General features: G+C 38.8%; 1 protein-coding gene across 2 annotated transcripts in view; it reads left to right on the forward strand.

Moving 5' to 3' along the window:
• The window catches only part of LOC135115182 (balbiani ring protein 3-like), a 59,154-nt gene that overhangs the window by 13,521 nt on the left and 20,671 nt on the right, over positions 1 to 24,962 (forward strand). Inside the window, exons 2-4 of one of the 2 annotated variants that reach the window (XM_064031684.1) lie at positions 9,579 to 9,645; positions 10,287 to 10,348; positions 22,641 to 22,756. In XM_064031684.1, coding sequence (XP_063887754.1) covers positions 9,589 to 9,645; positions 10,287 to 10,348; positions 22,641 to 22,756 — 235 coding nt within the window. In that variant the 5' untranslated portion in view covers positions 9,579 to 9,588. The remainder of the gene's footprint in view (positions 1 to 9,578; positions 9,646 to 10,286; positions 10,349 to 22,640; positions 22,757 to 24,962) is intronic. The other variant, XM_064031685.1, reaches the window with a different exon arrangement.

Here is a 24,962-nt window from a genome sequence, read left to right on the forward strand (position 1 = left end):
TAAACCAAGATTTGGAAGGTTTAGGTCGAGAAAAGAGTGAGGAATGTACGCCTCCATGCCAGACACTATCATCTCTGTTATGCGCTCGGGTCTCTGACACGAAAGCAGTAGTCATTCCAAGAAAAATCAAGAAAATACCTCATCAGGTCACCCAACTAGCAGAGGCAAAACGTCAGAGGGACCTCCTCTTAGGGGATCCTGAGGAAGGAGGAGGATCCTGTTTGGCGCATCTTCAAGACGGGATACGAGTAGGGTGTTGCACCAATTAGCAATTTAGAATTAGCACCCTTGAAATGATAAAAAAAAAAAAAAAAAAAAAACACAGAATGGGCCATGTGTTTTCTCCCTTAAATTTGTTGTACAGTGTAATTAGGGGATCCTGAGGAAGAATTAGAGCGATAGGACAAGATAAAAATATGAGATTGTAATTGGAGGAGCCCAGTGGAGAAAAGAGGGTAACAGCAAAAGCAGGATTAGAGGTTAGGAAAAGGTCAAGAATGTTTGGCATATCTTCAAGACGGGATACGAGTAGGGTGTTGCACCTATTAGCAATTCAGAATTAGCACCCTTGAAGTGATAAAAACACAGAATGGACCATGTGTTTTCTCCCTTAAATTTGTTGTACAGTATAATTTATCATAACATGTGGGAAGGAATTCTGATACCGATGTTTCAATTTTGTATTTTAATAAGTCAGTTCTGAAGTCGCCAGCGTATGTGGCAAAGATTTTTTATTTTTTTTTCTTGTGCTGGTAGGACCACATAAACGACACTCAGATCCATCATGTTTAATGTCCAAGAGTACAAAAGGAAGCAGGCAGCAGACAGGAGAGAAACTCACTTTTGTGACTGAACGCCAAGCTGACTGACACCATTCATACTGACCAGAATAACAAGAGACTCGCTGACACTCTAGAAAGCCTGCCAAACAAGAGACAGCCGAGAAGCATATAATGAATGAATAAATAAATAATTAATAATTATTATTATTTACAATAATAATAATGATCGTAATAATAATAAAAGAGAAATTAACTTATATTTACCATAACAAAGGACAGGACCACACGCAGCTGCGTCATCGCACCTAATGGAAACATGAATAATGCAAACATGGGGTGACACGCAGGTGACTAAAAAGTATATTCCCTCAAAAGATGAAGCAGCAAACAGTAAAAAGATAGCATAAATATACAAAATACACACACACACACACACACACACACACACACACACACACACACACACACACACACACACACACACACACACACACACACACACACACACACACATACACACACACACAAAAAAAAAGTAAAATTCCTTTTGGACGAAAAAAAAAAAAAAAAGAATAGTGCAAGACAGCAAAGATAAAGCAAAATCCGCCCTGGCCTGAGAGGATGTAGGAAAAATTCCTCCCAAGGTGAAAAAAAAAAACCTAGGACAGTAAAAAAACAAAAATATGTGATAGATAAGACATAATTCCTTTAACATTATGTAACCCTAAGACGGAGATTACATCAATGAGTATAAGAAACAAAATTATATGAGAAAGGTGGAAACTGAGGCACTGAAGGATCATAAAAGGAAAGGATGGGAGCCCAAGCCTTATTCAGTCTGTCCACATGGACAACTTCTGGATTAAAATTTTCATATTTATCTCCATTAAGGTTCTCAGTAATGAGAAAAGTGCCTGAAAATTTAAGTTCTGGTTTTCAAATACCAAAGAGGTGAGACTTTAAAGACAGCGTCACCAACACGGGCGTGGCTATACTTCGCTACAGACTAATCATCTCTACGCGTGAAGCTTGGAGTCTGTATTACATCGACGCATGAATATTCTGAAAAGTGCGGATATGAGATTATGTATAGTCGTCGCTGAAATACACAGGCACTCAAGGAGCTACGGGTAGGTCATAAGGGAGACGTTTCTCTTCACCAAACACGATATACTGAGGAGTCTTAACCTATTGATAATTTTACTGGCTCACTAAACAGGAAATCCAGTCCTCACGTGACTCAAGAAGTTCACCTGCAATATACCGAAGGATCTCTGGAATTTTTTTTTTTTTATTAGTTCATTCTACAAGCTTGATGTGATGAAGCATTGTGAAATTTGTATTGTACTGTTCACAAATGCCTTGAAACACCCAATTTCTAAACTCTGTCCCATTATCAGAAAGCAAAACTGACGGTGTAGCAAATGAACAAAGGAGGTGGGACATCAAAGGATGGGCAACACCTGGAACAGATTAATTAGATAAAGGTGCAAAAATGACAATATGACTTAAATGATCAACACATATTATAGTCTGGCCATTTTGAATTGACCGTTTAGGCATTGTTCTTTCCGGGGATTCCCCGAACTGCGGGGCTGCCATATCTTGTAATGGGCAATTCTCAGATTGCAGCCTATGTATCTCCAATAACCTCACTCCCTGCACACCGCCTCTCTCTCTCTCTCTCTCTCTCTCTCTCTCTCTCTCTCTCTCTCTCTCTCTCTCTCTCTCTCTCTCTCTCTCTCTCTCTCTCTCTCCCTTTCTTTGCATTTACAATCTACATTTCATGCAAATTTATTTCTTTCAGAGATCTATACTTGCCTATGAATCATTAGAATTTGAGAAAAAATGTGTCATTCAGTCAAAGCTGCCCCTCCTCTCTCTCTCTCTCTCTCTCTCTCTCTCTCTCTCTCTCTCTCTCTCTCTCTCTCTCTCTCTCTCTCCATTGTTTAACTGTTATGATATTTCCCTTAAATGATGATATTATATTTTTATTCTTTAGTTATGACTATTTTCCACACCATCAAGGTAAGAGTCAAGGCACGTTGGTGGCTTTCGCTGTTCGGGCAACAACTCTTGAGGGATCAAGTAATGACCCCCTATTAGCCTTTTCTTCCAGAAAATACTTATTTACTGAGTAAATAAGCTGTTTTCTCGGCTGTGGACGTGACAAGAGAGAGAGAGCGGGAGAGGTAGCTTCCATTCTGGTTGGCGGGGTGAGCCATGTATTAACACGGTCACTTTAACCGTAAGACCACACTCGGTCACCCATGGAGACGTGACAACACTTGGAGGAAACGTTGACAAGTATTGTGGTGTTTGAAAAAAAAAAAAAAAAAAAAAAAAAAACAATGCAAGTATCATTAAAAAAATATATATATATGTATATATATATATATATATATATATATATATATATATATATATATATATATATATATATATATATATATATATATATATATATATATATATATGTGTGTGTGTGTGTAACTAACCTGCCTTTTTTAGAGCATCACAGTGTATATATACTACAACAAATTTAATTTTGAGGTAGAAAGTACATGACATGAGGTGTGTCTTGGTATAACTAAGGCAGTGCCGCAGGCCGAGGAATCCCTAGAAAGGACAACGCTTAAACGCTCAATTAAAAAATGGTCAGACCATAGAACATAAGAAGATCCTTGGTGACTGTGAGGAAACTGTAGGAGGTTCACTGCAACAATGTCGAAAGGACCAGAAAGTGTAGGATATTCCAGCATAGGAGCTATGTGAATGTTGTCTTTAGGTTAGGCACAAGAAAGACACTAAGCTACATTGTTAGGGATGTCAAGGCTCATCGTAGGCCAGTAATAGCGCTTACGAGCCATAGTCAGAGATTTGTCATGTCCTGGGTGACTCGGGTAAGGAGCGTTATGATTGAGCTGAAGCATTGAAGGAGCTAAACACATGGTAACACTGTTTGCTCATGAAATGACACAGTACAACATAAAATACCATCAGCAAGGGAAAACTGAGACAAAGCAACAGGCAACTTGGTAAGACAGAATCATTTCCTGACTCTAAGTCACATACTACAGCTGACCATAAGAAGTCTTCACGGTATATATCAAGAAGTTCCTTGAATGAGAAATTAGTAATCTCAGGAACAATAACAACAACATTTCATGAAAGAGCGTCTGCGGCCACATTCGTTTAGCCGAAAAAATACTTGATCGTGTGGTCAAATTCGTTAACTTTGAAAAACCAGCTTGTGAGACGACCTGTCAAATTCTTAACCTTGAAGAGGTGAAGCAGGAGAGCACGATCTTTATAGATAGTCAAAGGATAGCCATAGATGATGTCCACACAAGGGCCAAAACCTCAAGATGAGTGACTGAGTATCGAGACTCAGCAGCATTCAGAGCAAGTGAGGACGAGAACTCTGAGCCTGTTGCATCAGGATAGCGCCAGCGTCCCTAACACTTGTTGTGTCTGTGCAAAGCGTAAAAGGGAGTATACTCTGGAAAGGGAAGGAATGGAGCATGAGCGATTGCATATTTTAGTTTGTCAAAAGTAGTCTGCTGGACATTGTGTCATCGGACAGAAACATCCTTTTTTGAGAGGCTACACAAAGAATGTGACCAAGGAACACACGGTAATAGCTTGCAAGACCAAGGAAAGAGCGCACATGGTCTACAGATTTCAGGGTAGAAAAGTTTTCAACAGCCCGAACCATCACGTCAATAGAGTGTAAGCCATCCTTGTCGACTAAATGACCTAAAAACTCAATGTGACCAGAGGAATTTACATTTAGGCAAGTTAGGTTTAAGACCTGCTTCTTAGAACCTTTGTAAAACAAGGTCAATTTATCAAAGTGAGACTCAATGTCACGAGACACTATGATTAAATCATCACGGTATAGAAACAAGCCATTGTCAATAAAACCTTGAAAAAGACTCTGGCAAGTTAAAGGGGAGTAGTTTAAACCCATTGGAACACAGAGGTACTCATAATGATCTTATGGTGTGGACAAGGCAGTAATCTCAAGGCTACTGGAGGCTAAAGGAATCTGCTAAAAACCTGATTTGAGGTCAACTGTAGCGAAAACAGTGTTGCCCTTCAAGATGAACTGTAAAAGATAGCTTAAAACAGACGGTCAGGGACGATCACGGATACTCTTTCTTTGGCACCAAGAAAAGTGGTGAATTCCACGGAGAATGAGATTCTTGAATAGTATCGGCTTTCAGCATTTCATCAACTAGATCTTGAACAACAGCGAGTTGAAGGTAAGACAAATGATAGGAAGAAGAAAAAGAAAAAAAAAAAAAAAAGCTCGTGCATCAGGTTTCAACTGAATGTGAGGCGTGATAAGGTCAGTAACACAAAGCGGTTCTTTAGCAACAACCGCTTTGTGTTTGACAAGCAAGTCCAGGAGACGACACTTTCTAACGCATGAACCGATGGCTGATGAATAAGGTAAGCGGGTCATGAGAAACATCAGGAAAAAGAGAAGAGAAAACATGGCACCGGTTAGGTTAGTCACCAAGGCGTCAGTTATATGACCATCACGGACACAAGAAAGAATACCTTCAAGGGTCAACCGACGAACGTGGACAGTCTGACAAAGATAAGACGTACGATTTTACATGCTCATTTGCCGTAGCCACTAGAACAGGAAGGGAAACTGCGCTCATAGGGCCCATATACTGATCTCCAATTACTGTGGCAGAACAAACGTCTACAGCAGAGCTCTGTAAAAACCCTGACAGACCCTGTAAAATCAGGCAATGATGAACGTTGTTAAGTATGAAAAGATTTAAAGCCTCACAGTGGAGCCAGAATGTCCATGGCAGAGATACGGTAATCCTGAAAGAAAATAGCATGACGTTGGGGAAAAATGTCAGTGCCATGAATCAAAAGCGAATCAAGCTCTAAGACACCATCGCTAAGTGCAAAGTGAGAAGTTACAAAAAAAAAAAAAGTGCATCAAATAGTGGAACATGACCTGCAAGAGACAAGGATAAAACAACTGTGCCAAGGACATCTAATGAATAACCTTGCACACCGAAAAGATTACATGTATTGTCAGCAGGATGTAAGACAAGCTTAATTAATTCCTTAATTTTGGAAAAAGAACCTGGACACTCAATAGATTGCAAGAAACATCAGTATTAACTCCCAAGGAAAGAGAAACGTCATAAGAAAAACACTGATATATTCGCATGCCTTGGAAAGTTGCAATGGCAATGGAAAAGGACAGAGAATACTTGGGATATTGCAATAAGTGCATGAAAGAAGTGGACGCCAGGCTGAAGGCAAGACCTAGGAAAAGGGACGCTCGAGTGAAGACGTCTGATGTGGAGGTGCCGGAGACGAGTCACTGACAAAAGGTGACTTGCTATGCGAACGCGAGAATTTTCGCATCTTTTTTTACAGATTTTTAGTGGCAAAATCCAAAAGAGAATCGGTAGGTTTAAGATCAAATGAAGAAGGAACACATCTTTTTTGAGGAGTAAGAAAAGTGGTGAATTCTAACAAAAAACGTAGCCTATCATCAGACAAATGACAGTTCTGCAACAAATATGCAGACTTCAAATGACTCAAGGGCATCATTGTAAAATTCAGCAGCACGAGCCTGACCATGCATCTGACCAATGACCTCCATCAAATAAAAAATACATTACCCAGAAATACAGAAACCGTGTATTATGATTAATCTTTATAGGCGTTAAAAGTAGAAGTCATTGCAATACTAAAATTATATTTGGTAATGGTCAGACTTATCTACTCATGGAATATATTATGCTGTGCAGTTCCCGAATAGTACTTTTAAACACTAAGTCACCGTCTTCACGTTATATGATCATCTTAAGTCCTCAAAATGGCAGAACTCAGCACTTACATTATTAAACACGAACATTAAATCTTTAGGATTAAGCGCTAAGTCAACTAACGATGTGGCGTAGCAACCAGCTCTCCATCATAATAGCAAATATGGCCGCGCTCGAAGGTCTACACCATCACCATCACCGACAGATGACCTGAAAGAAATGGATGTCCGTGAGCTGGTGAAAAGGTGCTGACTGGAAGGATATAGGTCTCTTAGAACCAGTGCAGATGAGTATAGCTAAAAGTGTATAAGGAATGTGAAGTATTCCTTACGAAAGGAGATTAAAGCTTAGGAATTTACATTCCTTAAAGAGGTATAAATTAAGAACAGATATGATAGCAATCATTAAGTGGTATAATGGATGTGTGCATATGTGTGGCATAAGCAATAAAAAAAAAAAAAAGAAACTGGTTCTCAGATAAGGTGGTAGATGAATGGAATAGACTCCCATTAGGGAGCTTTAAAAGGTTACCAGTCGAATTTATAGATGAGGATGATAAATTAAAATAGGTATGTTTTACAGAGAGAATCTGTGAGGTTCATGAGCGTGCGAGTTGAAGTATGCTGAGTTTGAATGGGTGAGGGTGAGGGTAACCGTGCATTAATTGAAAGGAAAGTAAGATCGAGTTAAGAGATTAATAGAGTGGACAGGAAGGGGTGAGTGAAAAGAAGCGCAAGTGAGAGTCAGCATGAAGGAGAAGAAAAACTTGACTTAAATTATGAAAATAGGTGAAAGATGAAGTGTAAATGTGAATCGGGAGGATGGGAGTGAGTGCAAATTAGAATGAGGATCAGCATGACTGCGGGGATTTCGAGAGAGAGTTGGTGAGGAAGTGTGGAGAATGAATGCTATGGAATTAGTGAGGTGGGAGAGAATGGTGTATCACTCTCTTGTCCCTATATCTTGGACATATAAGGGGAGGGAAGGTGACAAGAAGGGAGGTTTGAGGTAAAACGAAAGAGAAAGGGAGAGGAAAAAAAAAAAAGGGGCAGAAAAGGACGTGATGTGTAGTAGGAGGGGGATCGTAACGAAGGAAGAAAGAGTACTTGGGGCAAGGAAGCGGATGAAAAGTGAAGGAGGAGGATGGGAGTATCGAGAGAAGGTAGAGAGAATAAATATCAGGAGGAAGGGTGAGAAGTGAGTAAAGAATCAGAGGGAGTAAGAGAGGAAATAATGGAAAATAAGTACTCTCTTTTCATGTCCCCTACTACTTTTTGTCCTTGTCACACCCACACACTTCCCACTTCTACTCCTTCCATCTCCTTGTCCCCCGTACTCCCCTATCCCAGTTGTATCTTCTACATTCTTGAAAATATACATTTTTTACCGCACATCTCTACAACCCACCGCTCCGCCTGGCCCCTGGAGGGTACAACAATGATATGGCCAGGAGCCTCTTTTGGTCTCCATCGCATACAAAAATTGCTATTTCCGTTTTGGAAACACTTCCCTGGAAGTAACTTTTGACGGCACATCTTTCTCATTTTATGACATTTCTTCGTCAGACTCATCGTTTTGCTGAATTCTACATATTTCGACTTACCTGCATGTGAGCGAATATTTCTGCCTCGCAACTCTCGCAACGATCCCCTCATCACTACAGTTCGAGCTCGAGCGCACAAAACGCGCGAATTATAAGACATAACCCAATTTTTATACAAGATAACCAGTTTTGGTTGACACCATCACACTCATCAGTGACTGTAAAATCAAGATGTATTGTAAAAACTTGACAAAAAAAAAAAAAAAAAATGGTATTACAAGATGAATTGTGAAAATGTAAAAAAAAAATTTATTTATGCTCCCTAGTTTCAATTAATCATTGAAATATGTCATTACATTAAGAGCGGTTGTAAGACCTAGACCTGAAAAAAAATTCTTTTATATTTTTCTGCATTTTTTTTTTTTTTTTTTTTTTTTTTTTGTTTCTTTTGATATACGCAAAGTTCTGATAAGGAATTTCTTTCCCTTATAAAATGGAGTGCTCCGTCATAAAATTCCACGGTTTCACACGCCGCGAGACATGTATAGTAAGTTTTTTTCCTCTTTTTTTCCAATATTTTTTCTGATATACCCATTTTTTCTTTAGTCTCCTATAAAAATTCATGGTTCTTTCTCTGCGTACAACATTAGAAAACAAGAAAATTTTACCTGTAACTATATTTCTTTGATTTATTTACGAAAAATAAAAATATATTATTTTTTTCGTAAATCCAGCAAATAATCAGTGTATCTGTATTAGATATCTTTTGCATATATATATATATATATATATATATATATATATATATATATATATATATATATATATATATATATATATATATATATATATATATATATATATATATATATATATATATATATATATATATATATATATATATATATATATATATATATATATATATCGCCACGACAGAAGCAAAAGTTTTACACATTCCGTTATCTTCTCGTCACTGCTATTTATTTGAATAAATAATACTTTTTTTTTTTTTACCAAATTAAACTTAATTACCCTTTAATATAACTTTACAATTTATATACAAACCATAACACAAACCGATAAGGTATTGATAAAAAAAAATGAAATTTTCACATATGCTATCATTATTTCATAAACCATTGTTCTATTCGTGGAAGTGCTGACACGGCAAGAAAGACAGCGGTGATGACATGCGGTTTAAATAACACTTTACAAACAAATAACACATAACAAGTCCTTGATTATATGCACAATGTTGTGGCACATGAAGCGTGGTTCTATGATTGATATTATGATATGCTTCCTACAATGCATATTAGGAAACATCTTAAACTATACAGTGTGAGAATATTAAATAGGCATGCTCAAACCCTGAAAATCCATCACAAAAACTAATATAGCTTTCAGAATAATAGTACTGTAAATATATATCAACAGACTCGCCGAGATGGTCTCCACACTACTACTGATGGCGCTCGTGTCCCTGGCAGACTGTTACTCCTGGGTGAGTACGTGTTGTAATTTTATGGCGGTGTCGCTTAGTCTAATTAGAACACACATTTCTGAACCTAACAAATAATCATTATCAAGGCAAATGTAAGGGGTTTGCCATTTCACGTGCCTCTCAGGCTAACGCGTCTCCTTATATATATATATATATATATATATATATATATATATATATATATATATATATATATATATATATATATATATATATATATATGGGAATAGTAATGTAATAATTTTTTTCTTTTCTTTTTATTTCATCATCAGTCTCCCTAATATATGTATATATATATATATATATATATATATATATATATATATATATATATATATATATATATATATATATATATATATATATATATATATATATATTAGGGAGACTGATGATGAAATAAAAAGAAAAGAAAAAAAATGATTACATTACTATTCCCAAGAAGAAACATGTGGAAAAACAGACTGAGAGCCCAGTTTTGCTTCTGAGGTGTCTTGATACGTACTTCTCTTAAAAGTTTAAGATGTTAACAAACTCCCAATGATATCATGAAATGTATGTACAGATGATGTGATAGTAAGACCGTTATTGTGAAAATCATGAGATAATTATCCACTTTTTACTCTAATAATTTTCCTCAGAATCCTCATGCCTACAACATTCACCGCACACCCCCTGACCATACTTGTCCTAACGTCGGAAAGTAAGTGTGTGTGTGTGTGTGTGTGTGTGTGTGTGTGTGTGTGTGTGTGTGTGAATATATTGTTATATACAGAGAGAGAGAGAGAGAGAGAGAGAGAGAGAGAGAGAGAGAGAGAGAGAGAGAGAGAGAGAGAGAGAGAACCAAGGAGCGCGTGGCAGACGAGTTGAGGCCTGCCGTGTTATACCTTATTAAACTTAATATAAACCTAAGTTGTTCTTTCCCACTTAATTTCCCCCACTTCCTTCCTTTCTGAGAGTTGTTTTCAGATGAAAATAAAGTTAGAGTAGCTCTCTCCTATACAGTATACAGTTTTTGCCTAATCCTCTAAATCAAATCCTTTAATTTTTGTAACTTAGTGTTTAGTTGGAGGGAAAGTTAGACTAATGATACTGAGAGGAAGCGGGGAGCGGGACAGATCTACAACCCCACCCCCAGTTCTCCACTTCCCCTTCCTTCCCTCCTTGCCTCCATTCCGTGTCTGGCGTCACCAGAGCGAGCTTAACGGTCGTTCTCACAGCTCGCTCCCTCAGTAGTGCTAGGCAGGATCCGACCTTTTACGATTCGTGGATCCGAGTAAATGAGCTTGCTGGATCCGTGGGATTCGGGTCCGGATCCGAGTATCTGCAGCGCGCAGGGAAACTGTGAGAGAGAAGGATCCACGCGGTACTTGTTTTCCGGCGTTACTTGGGTCCCGGCTGGTAATCGAATCCCAGGCCGCTCGCGGATCCTTGCTGGTATTCGGGTCCAGGCGGTAATCGAATTCCGGCTGGTAATCGGATCCCAGGCCGCTCGCGGATCCCTGCCGGTACTCGGGTCCCGGCAGTAATCGAATCCCGGCTAGTAATCGGGTCCATAGGTAAGAAATACACGTACATTAATGTAAATTTTAATTCAATATTGTTTATGTACATAGATATCATATCCACCATTAAACAAAGAATTACATATATAATATGATTTTGTAATGATTGTTCTGTAATGAAAAAGGGTTATATTATCCGTATCACAGGTTTAGAGATAAACTAAATATGATATAATTATTTTCGTATCACAGGTTTAATGGTAATAAACTAAATATGATGTAATTGTTTCCATATCACAGCCAGTATCAAAAATAGTAATTCCTTAAAATACAATTTCCGTATCACAGATCTAGAACTTAAGTGAAAAAATAAAGTAGCAGTATCACAAACAATATCACAGACGGGAAATCCTTCATTGCATTGTAAAAAGAAAAAAAATGTTGAAAGACAAATAAGGCCACTTTTAAAGGAAGAAACTCAGTGTAATATTTGCAAATTCTTATTAAGGAAAAGAATCATATTGACGTTCTTTTCCTTAAGACTGCTACGTCTGTGTGAAATCAATTCACCTGCCTTGGAGAACAATCGCTCTGATGGAACAGATGATGCAAGTGTGCACATAAATTTCTTTGCCTGTTTCTATAGTTTAGGGAAGAGGCTGGCATGTTCATTCCACCATACAAATGGATCGTCGTTTTTCCCTATGTGTGGCTCATCAACGTACCGCCGCAGTTCAATGTACGGGCATGTGGTTGGCTAAGTCATGACAAGTGACATCTTTTCAATTTTGCTGTCGAACCTACTCCATAGGGACTTTTCACGTGGTTGTTGTGTGTTCTTGACAGGTTCGGGTACCTTGGCTGATGTGCTGGCACTAGGCTCCTCCTCTGTACGCATCAGACCTGTCAATCTCTAAAGCCCACTGAGATGCCACTCCCAGAAAAGGGTCCAAAACAGTAGTCAAAAATTGAAGGATGAGTGTCTTGAAACCTCCCTCTTGAAGAAATTCAAGTCATAGGAAGATGGAAATACAGAAGCAGGCAGGGAGTTCCAGAGTTTACCAGAGAAAGGGATGAATGATTGAGAATACTGGCTAACTCTTGCATTAGAGAGGTGGCCAAAATAGGGATGAGAGAAAGAAGAAAGTCTTGTGCAGCGAGGCCGCGGAAGGCATGCAGTTAGCAAGATCAGAAGAGCAGTTAGCATGAAAATATGGGTAGAAGACAGCTAGAGATGCAAAATTGCGGCGATGAGAGAGAAGCTGAAGACAGTCAGTTAGAGGAGAGGAGTTGATGAGACGAAAAGCTTTTGATTCCACCTTGTCTAGAAGAGTGGAACCCCCCCAGACATGTGAAGCATACTCCATACATGGACGGATAAGGCCCTTGTACAGAGTTAGCAGCTGGGGGGGTGAGAAAAACTGGCGGAGATATCTCAGAACACCTAACTTCATAGAAGCTGTTTTAGCTAGAGATGATATGTGAAGTTTCCAGTTCAGATTATAACTAAAGTTCAGACCGAGGATGTTCAGTACAGGGGGACAGTTGAGTGTCATTCTAGAAGAGGGGATAGTTTTGTGGAAGGTTGTGTTGAGTTGATAGATGGACCAATTGAGTTTTTGAGGCAATACCAATTTTGCTCTGCCCCAATCAGAAATTTTAGAAAGATCAGAAGTCAGGCGTTCTTTGGCTTCCTTGCGTGAAATGTTTACTTCCTGAAGGGTTGGACGTCTATGAAAAGATGTGGAATAGTGCAGGATGGTATCATCAGCGTAGGAGTGAACAGGACAAGAAGTTTGGTTTAGAAGTTCATTGATGATGATGAATGATGATGTCTACCACAGTAGCAATGGAACGGTCAGAAAAGAAACCTGAGGTGAAGTTACAGAGAGAAGGATAGAAGCCGTAGGAGGGTAGTTTGGAAATCAAAGGTTTGTGCCAGACTCTATCAAAAGCTTTTGATATATCCAAGGCAACAGCAAAAGTTCCACCAAAATCTCTAAAAGAAGATGACCAAGACTCAGTAAGAAAAGCCAGAAGATCACCAGTAGAGCGGCCTTGACAGAACCCATACTGGCGATCATATAGAAGGTTGTGAAGCGATAGATGTTGAGGATAGATTAAAAAACCTTAGATAGGCAGGAAATCAAAGTAATAGGACGGTAGTTTGAGGGATTAGAGCGGTCACCGTTTTTAGGAACAGGCTGAATGTAAGCAAACTTCCAGCAAGAAAGAAATGTAGATGTTGACAAACAGAGCTGAAAGAGTTTGACTAAGCAAGGTGCAAGCACAGAGGCACTGTTTCGGAGAACAATAGGAGGGACCCTTCAGGTCCATAAGCCTTCCGAGAGTTTAGGCCAGCAAGGCCTTGGAAAACATCGTTGCGAAGAATTTTAATAGGTAGCATGAAGTAGTCAGAGAGTGGAGGAGAGGGAGGAACAAGCCCAGAATCGTTCAAGGTACAGTTTTTAGCAAATGTTTGAGGGAAGACCTCAACTTTAGAAATAGGTGTGATAACAGTGGTGCCATCTGGTTGATATAAAGTAGGGCAAGAAAAAGAAGCAAAGTTATTGGAGATACTTTCGGTTAGATGCCAGAAGTCACGAGGGGAATTAGATCTTGAAAGATTTTGACACTTTCTGTTAAAAAGAGTGCGGAATGTACGCCTCCATGCCAGATACTACTACCTCTGTTATGCGCTCGGCACACAAAGACGGATCTCTGACACGGAAGCATTAGTCATTCCAAGGAAAATCAGCAAAGTACCTCCTCAGGTCCTCCCAACTAGCAGACGCAAAACACCAGAGGCACTTCAGGTTGAGGGGATCCTGAGGAAGGATTGGAGCGTTGGAGAATATACAGATATGAGACTGTCATCGTAGAAGCCCAACGGAGAAGAGAGGGTAACAGCATAAGCAGAAGGATTAGAGGTCAGGAAAAGGTCAAGGATGTTGGGTGTATCTCCAAGACGGTCAGGAATACGAGCAGGGTGTTGCACCAATTGCTCTAGGTTGTGGAGGATAGCGAGGTTGAAGGCTAGTTCACCAGGATGGTCAGTGAAGGGAGAGGAAAGCCAAAGCTGGTGGTGAACATTGAAGTCTCCAAGAAAAAGGGATCTCTGCAAAAGGGAAGAGAGTCAGAATGTGCTCCACTTTGGAAGTTAAGTAGTGAAAGAACTTTGTATAGTCAGAGGAGTTAGGTGAGAGGTATACAGCACATAAAAATTTAGTTTGAGAGTGACTCTGTAGTCGTAGCCAGATGGTGGAAAAGTCGGAAGAGCGTGGGCACGAGAGGAGGTTAAGTCGTTGCGCACATAAACGGAACATATAGCTTTGGATCGAAAATGAGGATAGAGAAAGTAGGAGGGAACAGAAAAGGGGCTACTGTCAGTTGCCTCAGACACCTGAGTTTCAGTGAGGAAAAGGAGATGAGGTTTAGAAGAGGAGAGGTGGTGTTCTACAGATTGAAAATTAGATCTTAGACCGCGAATGTTGCAGAAGTTAATGAAGAAAAAGTTGAGGGGGGTGTCAAGACACTTAGGGTCGTCGACAGAAAGGCGGTCCGACCTGGGGGGATTTGTGGTCCCTTCCCCAGATGGGGACTCCGAGGCTGGTGTAGGAGTCGCCATGATAGTTTTGAAAATTAGAGTGAAGGGTGTGTGTTTTATTAAATGTTTGTAGTTTTGTTTGGAGAAAGAGAGTTGTCTTTAGAGGGCAAGCTGTGAGTGCCTCCTTGTGTTGTGAGACACAAAGGGAAACGTTCAGTGAGGTCACAGCTGGGTTTAATGATAAGTTCACAGCACCCCCTGATCCAGTTCTTTAGATCTCATTGGGAGTAATTATCGTTTCGGCAGGTGCCTACTGCCTCCTCATATACGAGTATATATATATATATATATATATATATATATATATATATATATATATATATATATATATATATATATATATATATATATATATATATATATATATATATATATATATATATATATATATATATATATATATATATATATATAAATACATATATATATATATATATATTTATATATATATATACTGTCAGTTGCCAGTATATATATATATATATATATATATATATATATATATATATATATATATATATATATATATATATATATATATATATATATATATATATATATATATATATATATATATATATATATATATATATATATATATATATATATATATATATATATATATATATATATATATATATATATGATCAGATACAGCCCCACTCAAACGACTCACCTCCTTTCACAGCTATCACTCAATCTCGGGTCAGCTTTACCTAGAATACCACCAGCCTAGAGCAAGAAGTCCATGTCACTTGTGAATCATATACAGCTACAGCCTCAAGGTCGCCACTCCTGCCTCGCAATGTGGGAGAAAATATAAACTCCAGACTTATTCAAACAGCTGGAAAGGACTCAAGCAACCACGTACTTGGGTGGAGGAACAGATAAGGCTGATGCAACACAATAAGGCTTTAATATTGTGGGAGCAACCGCCCACGCCCGCCAGAATATTATAACACTCTTGTCCGAGTTCAGCTTATCTCCAATCTCTCGGAAGACAGACTCTATCATCTTACAATTCTTGAGTGTGGAGAGAAAACAGGCAACTGAACACGAAATATAACCAAAGAATGTCCTCTGGTCACGATATTTTCCAACACAAACACAGGACCAGTAGCAATTAAATAAAAGGAATACAAGACAAAAGAATCAACTTGACTCAAAATGCAAAACGCAATAACACAGACGAAGGACAAACACCAACGAAAATACACGGACCAAACAAGGAGACACAACCACACATGAGGCTAGAGTGTGGTGACAGTGGGCACTCAACTGACCCACAAAGTATACTGAATTATATAGCTAAGCCCAGCCCATAAGATCCAGTCTCACCAGTCCTCTGGATACATATCCGCTCGGTCTTAATAACTAAACTGAGAATACAAAAGAAGGACCAGGCTCACTGTGGGGCTGACATGTCAAATAGGAAAATGAGAGCGAGGCACCTGAAAGGTATGTGCCCATGTCACTGTATTTCTCTCCCATAAACTCCTCAACTTCAATAAATTACTACACTCATTTCTCATGGACTGGCAGAATTATAATGGTATTACATTGGGCCGTGATTTTATTCTGTTTTGGGTATCAATTTGAAATCCCTACAACAACAAAGAAAGAAATAAAAAGGAAAATACATTTAAATAGGCCAGCAAAATTTATTGCAAAACATGGACACATACACTAAAGCGGGCGAGACTCAAAACAGTACTATCCCTCCCTCTCTCTCCTCTCTCACTTTTTTCTTAGTAGTCACTTCTTGTTGCTATATATATATATATATATATATATATATATATATATATATATATATATATATATATATATATATATATATATATATATATATATATATATATATATATATATATATATATATATATATATATATATATATATATATATATACAAAAGTTTATATGGTCTGCTGATAGTAACATCCCCTTACTCGACGTGGAATCACTTTTTGCCAATGTTCCAGGCCAACGCACCATAAACTACGTCATTAACAAAGTGTACCCTAACAACTCTGCACCCCCACTTGACATCTCTGAAACTCCACTAAGCTGATTCCTCGAATGCTGCACAGTGGAATCCCTTTTTACCTTCCCTTGAGGAAACAACTATTGTCAGAATGATGATGTAGCCATGAGCTCTCCCTTGGGTGTACTCATGGCCAACTTCTTTATGGTCTGAGCGTAGGAAGAATTGTTTAAAAAGACTAAGAAACCTGATATATATTGCAGACGACATATTCAGTGTTGGTGCTGACCAGCTGAAGCGTTGTCTTGTAGAGATTTCTGGTCTCAACTTCACCGTAGAACACAGTGTTAACGGTACCATGCCATTCCTCGACGTCCTCGTGAAGCAACAATAAGTGAAGTTCAATACAGCAGTGTACTCGTACATCAAGCCAACTAATCCTGGGCACTGCTTTAATGGAAGGAGTGAATGTCATGACCGATATAAGGACTTTACTATCGGTGCTTACATCGGAAGAGCACTCACACACTGTGAGGAATGTGAATAGTGGTGATGACATGCCAGAAACAAAGGAGATATTACAAGCCACACCAAGCTTTGGTTTAATGGCTTCTGATTATAATTACGTGGCCATTACCGCCTCTACCAACGACTACATGATGAGGCAAAGGAAGATAATACCATTTCAGTCGAAAATAATATATCTTTGCTTTGAAAGTGCCTCAGTAATGTTGTCAATAGTGTAAGCTCGCGGGCAAGGCTAGCCTCCCCTTACACCCGAATATTTTTTTTCATTTTACGATTCTTTACTTTACCACAGCGAGTACTTAAAGCATGTTGTGTGTGAAGAGAGTTTTGTGTGAAACAGAACTGCGCCTCGTACTGCCAGGGTAGGCATGTGGCTGGGACTCATTGGTGGCCTTCACAGCCCAACTTCCTCAGAAAATGTATAGTAGGCTGCTGTGCTCGTTGACACCTACCTCCTTAGAGCACAGCGGAGAGCATCAACAGTCTGCCGCCAGTGACAGCTGGGCACCGATATGCTTGAGTTGTTATTGTTTTGATCAGTAATGGTCGCGAGCGTTCTTTTTACTCCGAACGAATCCATATCAGATCCAGATTCAGATCAATGATCTAGAGCTGATCAGTATTGTAAATAGAAGACGCCTTGAATATTCTACCTAGGGCGTATTATATGAATTTCACGTCTCTCACCCATCCTGTGTCTCACATTTAACATTATACATCTAACACTATACGTCTACCTAACTTTTCTTCTCATGTCATTGCACTTCTTCCTTACTTTTTTTTTTAGTTTCAAATGACTATCCTAAGGACTTGGTGCTAGTCCTCATCAATAACACCGTGTAAAAAAAAATTATAACTTTTTTGTCTTTGGTCAATAAATGTTATTTCCTAAGAAATCAAAGAAAATGGCAATTATTCTCTTTAAACTTTTTGTTTTCTGATCTGGACAATGAGTTTTGAAACTAACTTACTGTTATATCCAGACCTTATGTCATCCATTGCGCTAGTACCACACTGCTCTGAGCTCTCCGTACCCACTCCTCCAAAGAGAGAGCAGCAGTTTTTAGAACGGAAAAAAAAAAAAAAAAACAGTTCAGAAGATGAATCATTAATCCAGATTTCAAAGATGCAACTGATGAGAAAAACCGTTACTTCCCCAACCAAAATGACGTCAATGACCTGATCAGAGATCTTGGTGTAACAAAGTCCAATTTCGAGCTTTTGACGTCGAGACTCAAGCAGTGGAATTTGTTAAGTGAAAGTGTGAAAATATCAGGTCAAGAGAAAGCGTCACCAGCATTTTTCAAGCTTTTCTACTCATCAGGATGAGCTTTGTTTTTGCTATAATGTTACCAGTCTGTTTGAGGCAATTGAAATCGCCTGTAACCCCAACGAGTGGTGCCTCTTTATCGACAGCTCGTGCAGCAACCTCAAAGCAGTGCTGCTTCATAACGGGAACATGTATCCATCTCTTCCCCTAGTTCATTCTATCCAGCTCAAAGAGGAATATAATAGTGTCAAGATCTTACTAGATGCCTTGAATTATGAAGAGTACGGTTGGGAGGTTAACGGAAGTTTCAAAATAATTGCCTTCTTGATGAGTCTCCAAGGCGGCTTTACCAAGTTTCCTTGTTATCTTTGGCTTAGGGACAGCATGGAGTCCGTGGCACACTACTACAAGAGGGACTGGCCACAGCAGACCGAGTTTAGTATCAGGAAGAACATCAAATTGTTGGACCTCAGAAAGATACTGCATTTAAAATTGGGACTTATGAAACAATTCATCGCAGCTCTAGATAAGGAGTCTGCAGCATTCAAGCATCTCCAAGATTTTTTCCTCAAGCTGTCTGCGGCAAAAGTGGATGCCGGTGCCTTCGTCGATCCACAAGTGAAGAAGGTCATGGAATGTAAGGAATTCCCCAAGAAGCTCACTAGGGTGGAGGAAGCTTTGTTGCAATGGCTCTTGGCTTTTTGGGGAGTCACAAAGCCGAAAACTATATGGAGCTTGTTGAGACCTTAGTGAGAAACTACAGCAAGATGGGTTGCAGGATGTCCCTCAAAATCCATATCCTTGATGCTTATCTTGATAAATTTAAGGGGAACTTTGGAAGCCTACTCCAACGAGCAAGGCGAGCTCCTCCACCAGGATATACTGGACTTTGAATGCCGCTATCAAGAGTCATATAATAAAAACATTGTGGGAGACTATATTTGGGGGCCGATTTATGAAAGTTATCGCGGAAAACTACTCATTTCTAATGTTCTATTGTCTCACTTGCGCAATCCTAAAATAAAGAAATATTACTTTTGTATCATATGTCGTTTTGTTTCTAGTTTATGCAAATGAGAGTTCAAATTCGCCACTTTCTTCCAATATGAATAGATAAATTTCATAAATATCATTATCCTGGCCACAAAAGCAAAATTAGAAATAAGTATCAGTGTTTTTCAATGTTTTCTAGCCATAAACAAATAGAAAATAACTGTTGTTACCCAAGGAAAAATCATGTTACAATTTAAACACAGGTGTGACCTGTTCTTACTTCTATGAAAAAATAACAATTCTTCATGTTAATAGGATTATACTGCAGCCCTGTATATTCAATATTATACTGTGCAACCATTCTGCTATGCGAAGCTTTTTTTTCTTTTTTTTTTTTTCGAGGGTCGTTGGTCAAGGGGGAAAAAAAAAGAGGAAAAAAAAATCCTATAGAGGCGCCAGTCTTAAAAAGAGATATCAAGAGAATCATCGAAAATTAAAGGATAAGTGTCGTGAGACCTCCCATCTTGAAACGGTTCTTGGGGGGTCTTGCTGCCATGCTAACTAAATTATTTACATGTGTTTAGAAATACCCCTTTCAGCACAATACTTTCTTCATGCATAAGGGAATATACAAGATGCAGATGGAGGACAGTGTTTTCTCACACATAAGGGATTACACAAGATTTGCATGAAGGAAAAAAAAAAAATACTAATCAGGCCTCTTTTACTTATGTTATAATGTGTACCCCAGCATTAGTTTATGGCTGGTCCGACCATTTTTTTTTTGTCATGTAGTCGGTTCCACTCATACTACTCTTTTGAACGGTGTGGAATCAAAAACAATTATCATTGTCTCATTATGTTTCCTCTAACCAACTATTTCCAGACCCTCTGTCTTTGCTGCAATATTGTATCTCCTCCTATCTTTTTTTTTTTTTTTTTTCTCACTCCAAGTGCTCTACATACTTCCTCTTCTTCTCCCGCGGCCTCACCGCACAAGGTTTTCCATATTCTCTCACACAACGCAGGAGTTAACCAGTGTTCTCAATCTTTCATCTCTTTTAATGGTAAACCTCCATGTTTTTTTTTTTCTTACCTTTGAATTGAACTGTTTGAAATTTGAGGTTTCAAGACACTTCTCATACTTTGTATGATTAGTGTGCCTTTTGTATAACTTTTTTTTTTGTTGTTGTCATAAGGCAATTCCCCATATACATAAAAAAATATGGAAGACTTAAAACGAGAGAAAGAGCATGGAATGTATGCTTCTTTGCCAGACACAGTCACCTCTGTTATGTGCTCAGCACAAAGAGATGGATTCCAGTTGGAGATACTTTTGGCTATGTACCAGAAGCCACGAGATGAGTTAGGTTTCGATATTTTCTATTGTTGAAGTTTTTGACTTATGTATCATTTGTGGCCCACCTCCCTATCATGAATCATGATTTAAAAACTACTCTACTACAGCTTCTATCCTTCTCTCTGTAACTTGATCTCAAGTTTGCCTTCTGACCGTTCTATTGCTGCTGTGGTAGACGATCACTGTTCTTCTCCAAAGTCTACTAACAGTGCTTTCATTAGGGTTCTCTCCTGTCACCCACTACTCTCTTCCTATTATTCATCAATGATCTTGTGAACCAAACTCATACTATCCAATGATGCTTATGGTACCACCCTACACTTTTCTATGTCTTTTCGTAGACGTCCAACTCAATTTCTCCACCTATCAAGTCGACACAACCTTCCCCTTCTGAATTCAGTGACACTCAACTGTTTTCCTCTTCTACACTGAGCATCCTCAGTCGGTCCTTTGCTTATAATCTAAACTAGAAACTTCATGTCTCATCTTTAGGTAAAACAGCTTCTATGAAGTTAGAAATTATGAGTCGTCTCCCCCTAATTTTTCTCATCACTGAGCTGCCAACTCAATACAGGGACCTTATCCATCCATATCTGGAGTATACTTCGCATGTAAGTGTGGGGGGGGGGGAGAGGGGGTTTCACTCATATCACTCTATTATACAGGGTTGAATCAAAAGCTTTTTGTCTATGATATGACCATTTTGAATTGAACGTTTAGGCGTTGTCCTTTCTGGGGGTTCCCCAGCCTGTAGCGCTACCTCATGTCAGGTAGTTCATACCTCAAAATTAAATGGTGTTGTAGTATACATACACTATGATGCTCTAAAAAAGGCAACTTAATGTAATATATGTTTTTTTTTTTTAATAACACTTGTATTGTTATTTTGCAAACACCACAAAACTTGGCAACGTTTTCTCCAGGCGTTGTCACGTCTCCATGGGTGACAAAGTGAGGTCACATGCTCAGAGTGATCGTGTTAATCCATGATCACTTCCTCTAGCGCCGCCAGCCAGGATGGAAGCTACCTCTCCCGCTCACTCTCGTCACTACAACTGATAAATAGAGCATTACTTACTCAGTAAATAAGTTTTTTTTTTTTTGGGGGGGGGGGTGGAGGAGAAAAGACTAATATGGGGTCAAGGGCTGTTCCCTGAACAGCGAAAGACACTAACGTAGCTTGTCTTTTACCTCGATGATGGTGTGGAAAAAAGTGATAACTAAATAATAAAAATATAACATCATAGTTTAAGGGAAATATCATATCTAAAAGAAAACCTATCACTTTTAAACGAAATTCACAATGGAGAGAGAGAGAGAGAGAGAGAGAGAGAGAGAGAGAGAGAGAGAGAGAGAGAGAGAGAGAGAGAGAGAGAGAGAGAGAGAGAGAGAGAGAGAGAGAGAGAGAGAGAGAGAGAGGGGGGGGGGCAGCTTTGACTGAGTGACAGGCAGAATTTTTAATTATAATAATTCATAAGCAAGTATAGATCTCCGATAGAAGTAAATTTGCATAAAATGTAGATTGTATATGTAAAGAGAGAGAGAGAGAGAGAGAGAGAGAGAGAGAGAGAGAGAGAGAGAGAGAGAGAGAGAGAGAGAGAGAGAGAGAGAGAGAATAGTTGCTACTGACTCAAGGTATTTCATGATAAATAGTTACAATTATTTTTTTTTCTTAGGTAGATGTAACTATACTTCGCATTTATGTTATAAGTCTAACCCTCATTTTTCCTTGTGTCTCTCAACCAGCTCAGAATGTCGTGAACATCAAGAAAGAACATGCGTCGCTAAAACTAAAAGCTGTGAGGTGATCCTTGGCCAATTTGAGTGTGACAAATTCAATGACAATTGTCAATGCTGTGCCAGTAAGTATCATACTTTTACACACACACACACACACACACACACACACACACACACACACACATATACGAGTATATATATATATATATATATATATATATATATATATATATATATATATATATATATATATATATATATATATATATATATATATATATACATTGGGGTCAACAAGATCAAAAACTTTCCTAAAGTCCACAGAAACAAGAGCTAGACAGATGTTCCATTTGTCCAGGCGGCTATAAATAAATTCAAGGAAAATGACCAGATGGTGAGACAATGATGTAGCTTTAATATTTCAAAACAGTCAATAGAGTTGCTTTTTTTTTGGTGTAAGCCACGCAATACACAAAATTCTCACAAATATGGCTTGTATGGGGTGACGGCGACTGGCTAAAGGCCAGTTTTGGGGATTAGGATAACAAAGGATGTTTTCAAATCCACTGGTTAGGAGTGTTGAGAAAGGAGGAGTTGATAATAAAGCACAGAGGTGTGGCAAGTTCGGGAGCAAATTCTTTATAAATTTTGATGAAGTTGGTCAGTAGATGTGGTGGATATGTTTAATTTAAATTTGAATAGCTTCTTACATCAAACTCCTGGGTGGAGAGAGAGAGAGAGAGAGAGAGAGAGAGAGAGAGAGAGAGAGAGAGAGAGAGAGAGAGAGAGAGAGAGAGAGAGAGAGAGAGAGAGAGAGAGAGAGAGAGAGAGAGAGAATCCGGTTGGTGCACAGCTGACGCCAGTTTTGTACCAGGCGTGTACACCGTCCTTCCATCCTGCTTCCTACAGGATGGGTATATATGAGAAGGCCACATCTTGGACCTTGGCCATTTATTTGATGTAGAGAAAATGAATACAGGGTGCGCTCGCCGCCCAGTGTAGTGTTGATTTTCTTTCTCCCAGCTGACTCTCGGAGATTTAATTTATTTACCCAGGCCCGAGAGAGGTCCACCATTAACACACAATACATTTGTTACGTGGTTGAGGATAAAAGAGTGTAGAGGTGATAATTGTCAAAAGGTATGAGCCCAGGTATTTTCCCAGGAGATCGACACATCTATAGGATAGTTAGTTGAGGTGCGAAGGTGTGAGGGGTGCATTCCCACATGGTGATGTGCGTCCACGTTGTTGTAGGAGCAGGATACACAAAATAATATATAGTACAAGAGGAATGATGTGAAGAGGAGAGGGTCTGCCAGACAGCGGCGAAGTGATAGTTAATCTCCTCGGGCCTCGATGTCGGAGGGGAGGTATGAGCTACAAGACACAGGAGAGGAGTGCTTTTTTAACACCCTCTTGGCTGACTCAGGCACGAGTATGTGGGTCTTGTTGACAGCTGACTGGGGCACCATGATGTGGGCACGTGGGTCCACAGGATGGAGAGGTGGGTGCTGCGTCCCACGGGGCCTGGGAGGCAAGCACTGCTGATTAAGGTCTGCCATGACAAGGTTGAGGGTGGAATATTAGTGGGTGGGGAAATATAATTATGACATGGGTGAGATAGAGCTAGTGTAGATTTTTTTTTTTTTTTTTTTTTGGCGTCCAAGCGGTTAAAGCATCTACAAATAACCAGTTTGGCAGTAGGACAACCTAGAGCATTACCTGTCTCAATGATATGATCAGTTAGCAACTGCGCTAGTGCGGTGTCGCTCCAAATTGCTCCCGGATGACGCCACAGTGCATACACACTTTAGTGAGAAGAGAGCATCAAAACATCTTCCAGAGATTTTGTATATTATATGTATCATCAACTACTGTATAAAGTGAAAGTGACAAATTACTATTGCTCTGTTGTCTGTGAAATATGTTAGGATAGAAATGGAGCAAACAGACCATAACATCTTTAAGAAAATACGGAGCAGACTTAACGCCATAAGATCACTAACAGTAGAAAGAAAATCCGGACATCGGAAAATTTCACTCTGAAAATCACACAACATAACGTAAGACACAGACGTACTAATAAAAGGTGCAATCAACAGCTACTCACACTTTATCCTGATAAATAAATAAAATCAGAAGTAACTCAAAATTCCAGGATACACAGTTTACATAATAAATACTTTCAAAACTGAAGATGACATATCTGCAGTAGATATTAAAAAAAAATAAATAAATAAAATAAATAAATAAATAAATAAAATAAATAAATTACTCATAAAAACATTGACAAGTTTTACAATGACTCTAGCTGTTGAAATTATAGGC

Source organism: Scylla paramamosain, chromosome 29, assembly GCF_035594125.1.
Source record: "Scylla paramamosain isolate STU-SP2022 chromosome 29, ASM3559412v1, whole genome shotgun sequence".
NCBI lineage: Eukaryota > Metazoa > Arthropoda > Malacostraca > Decapoda > Portunidae > Scylla > Scylla paramamosain.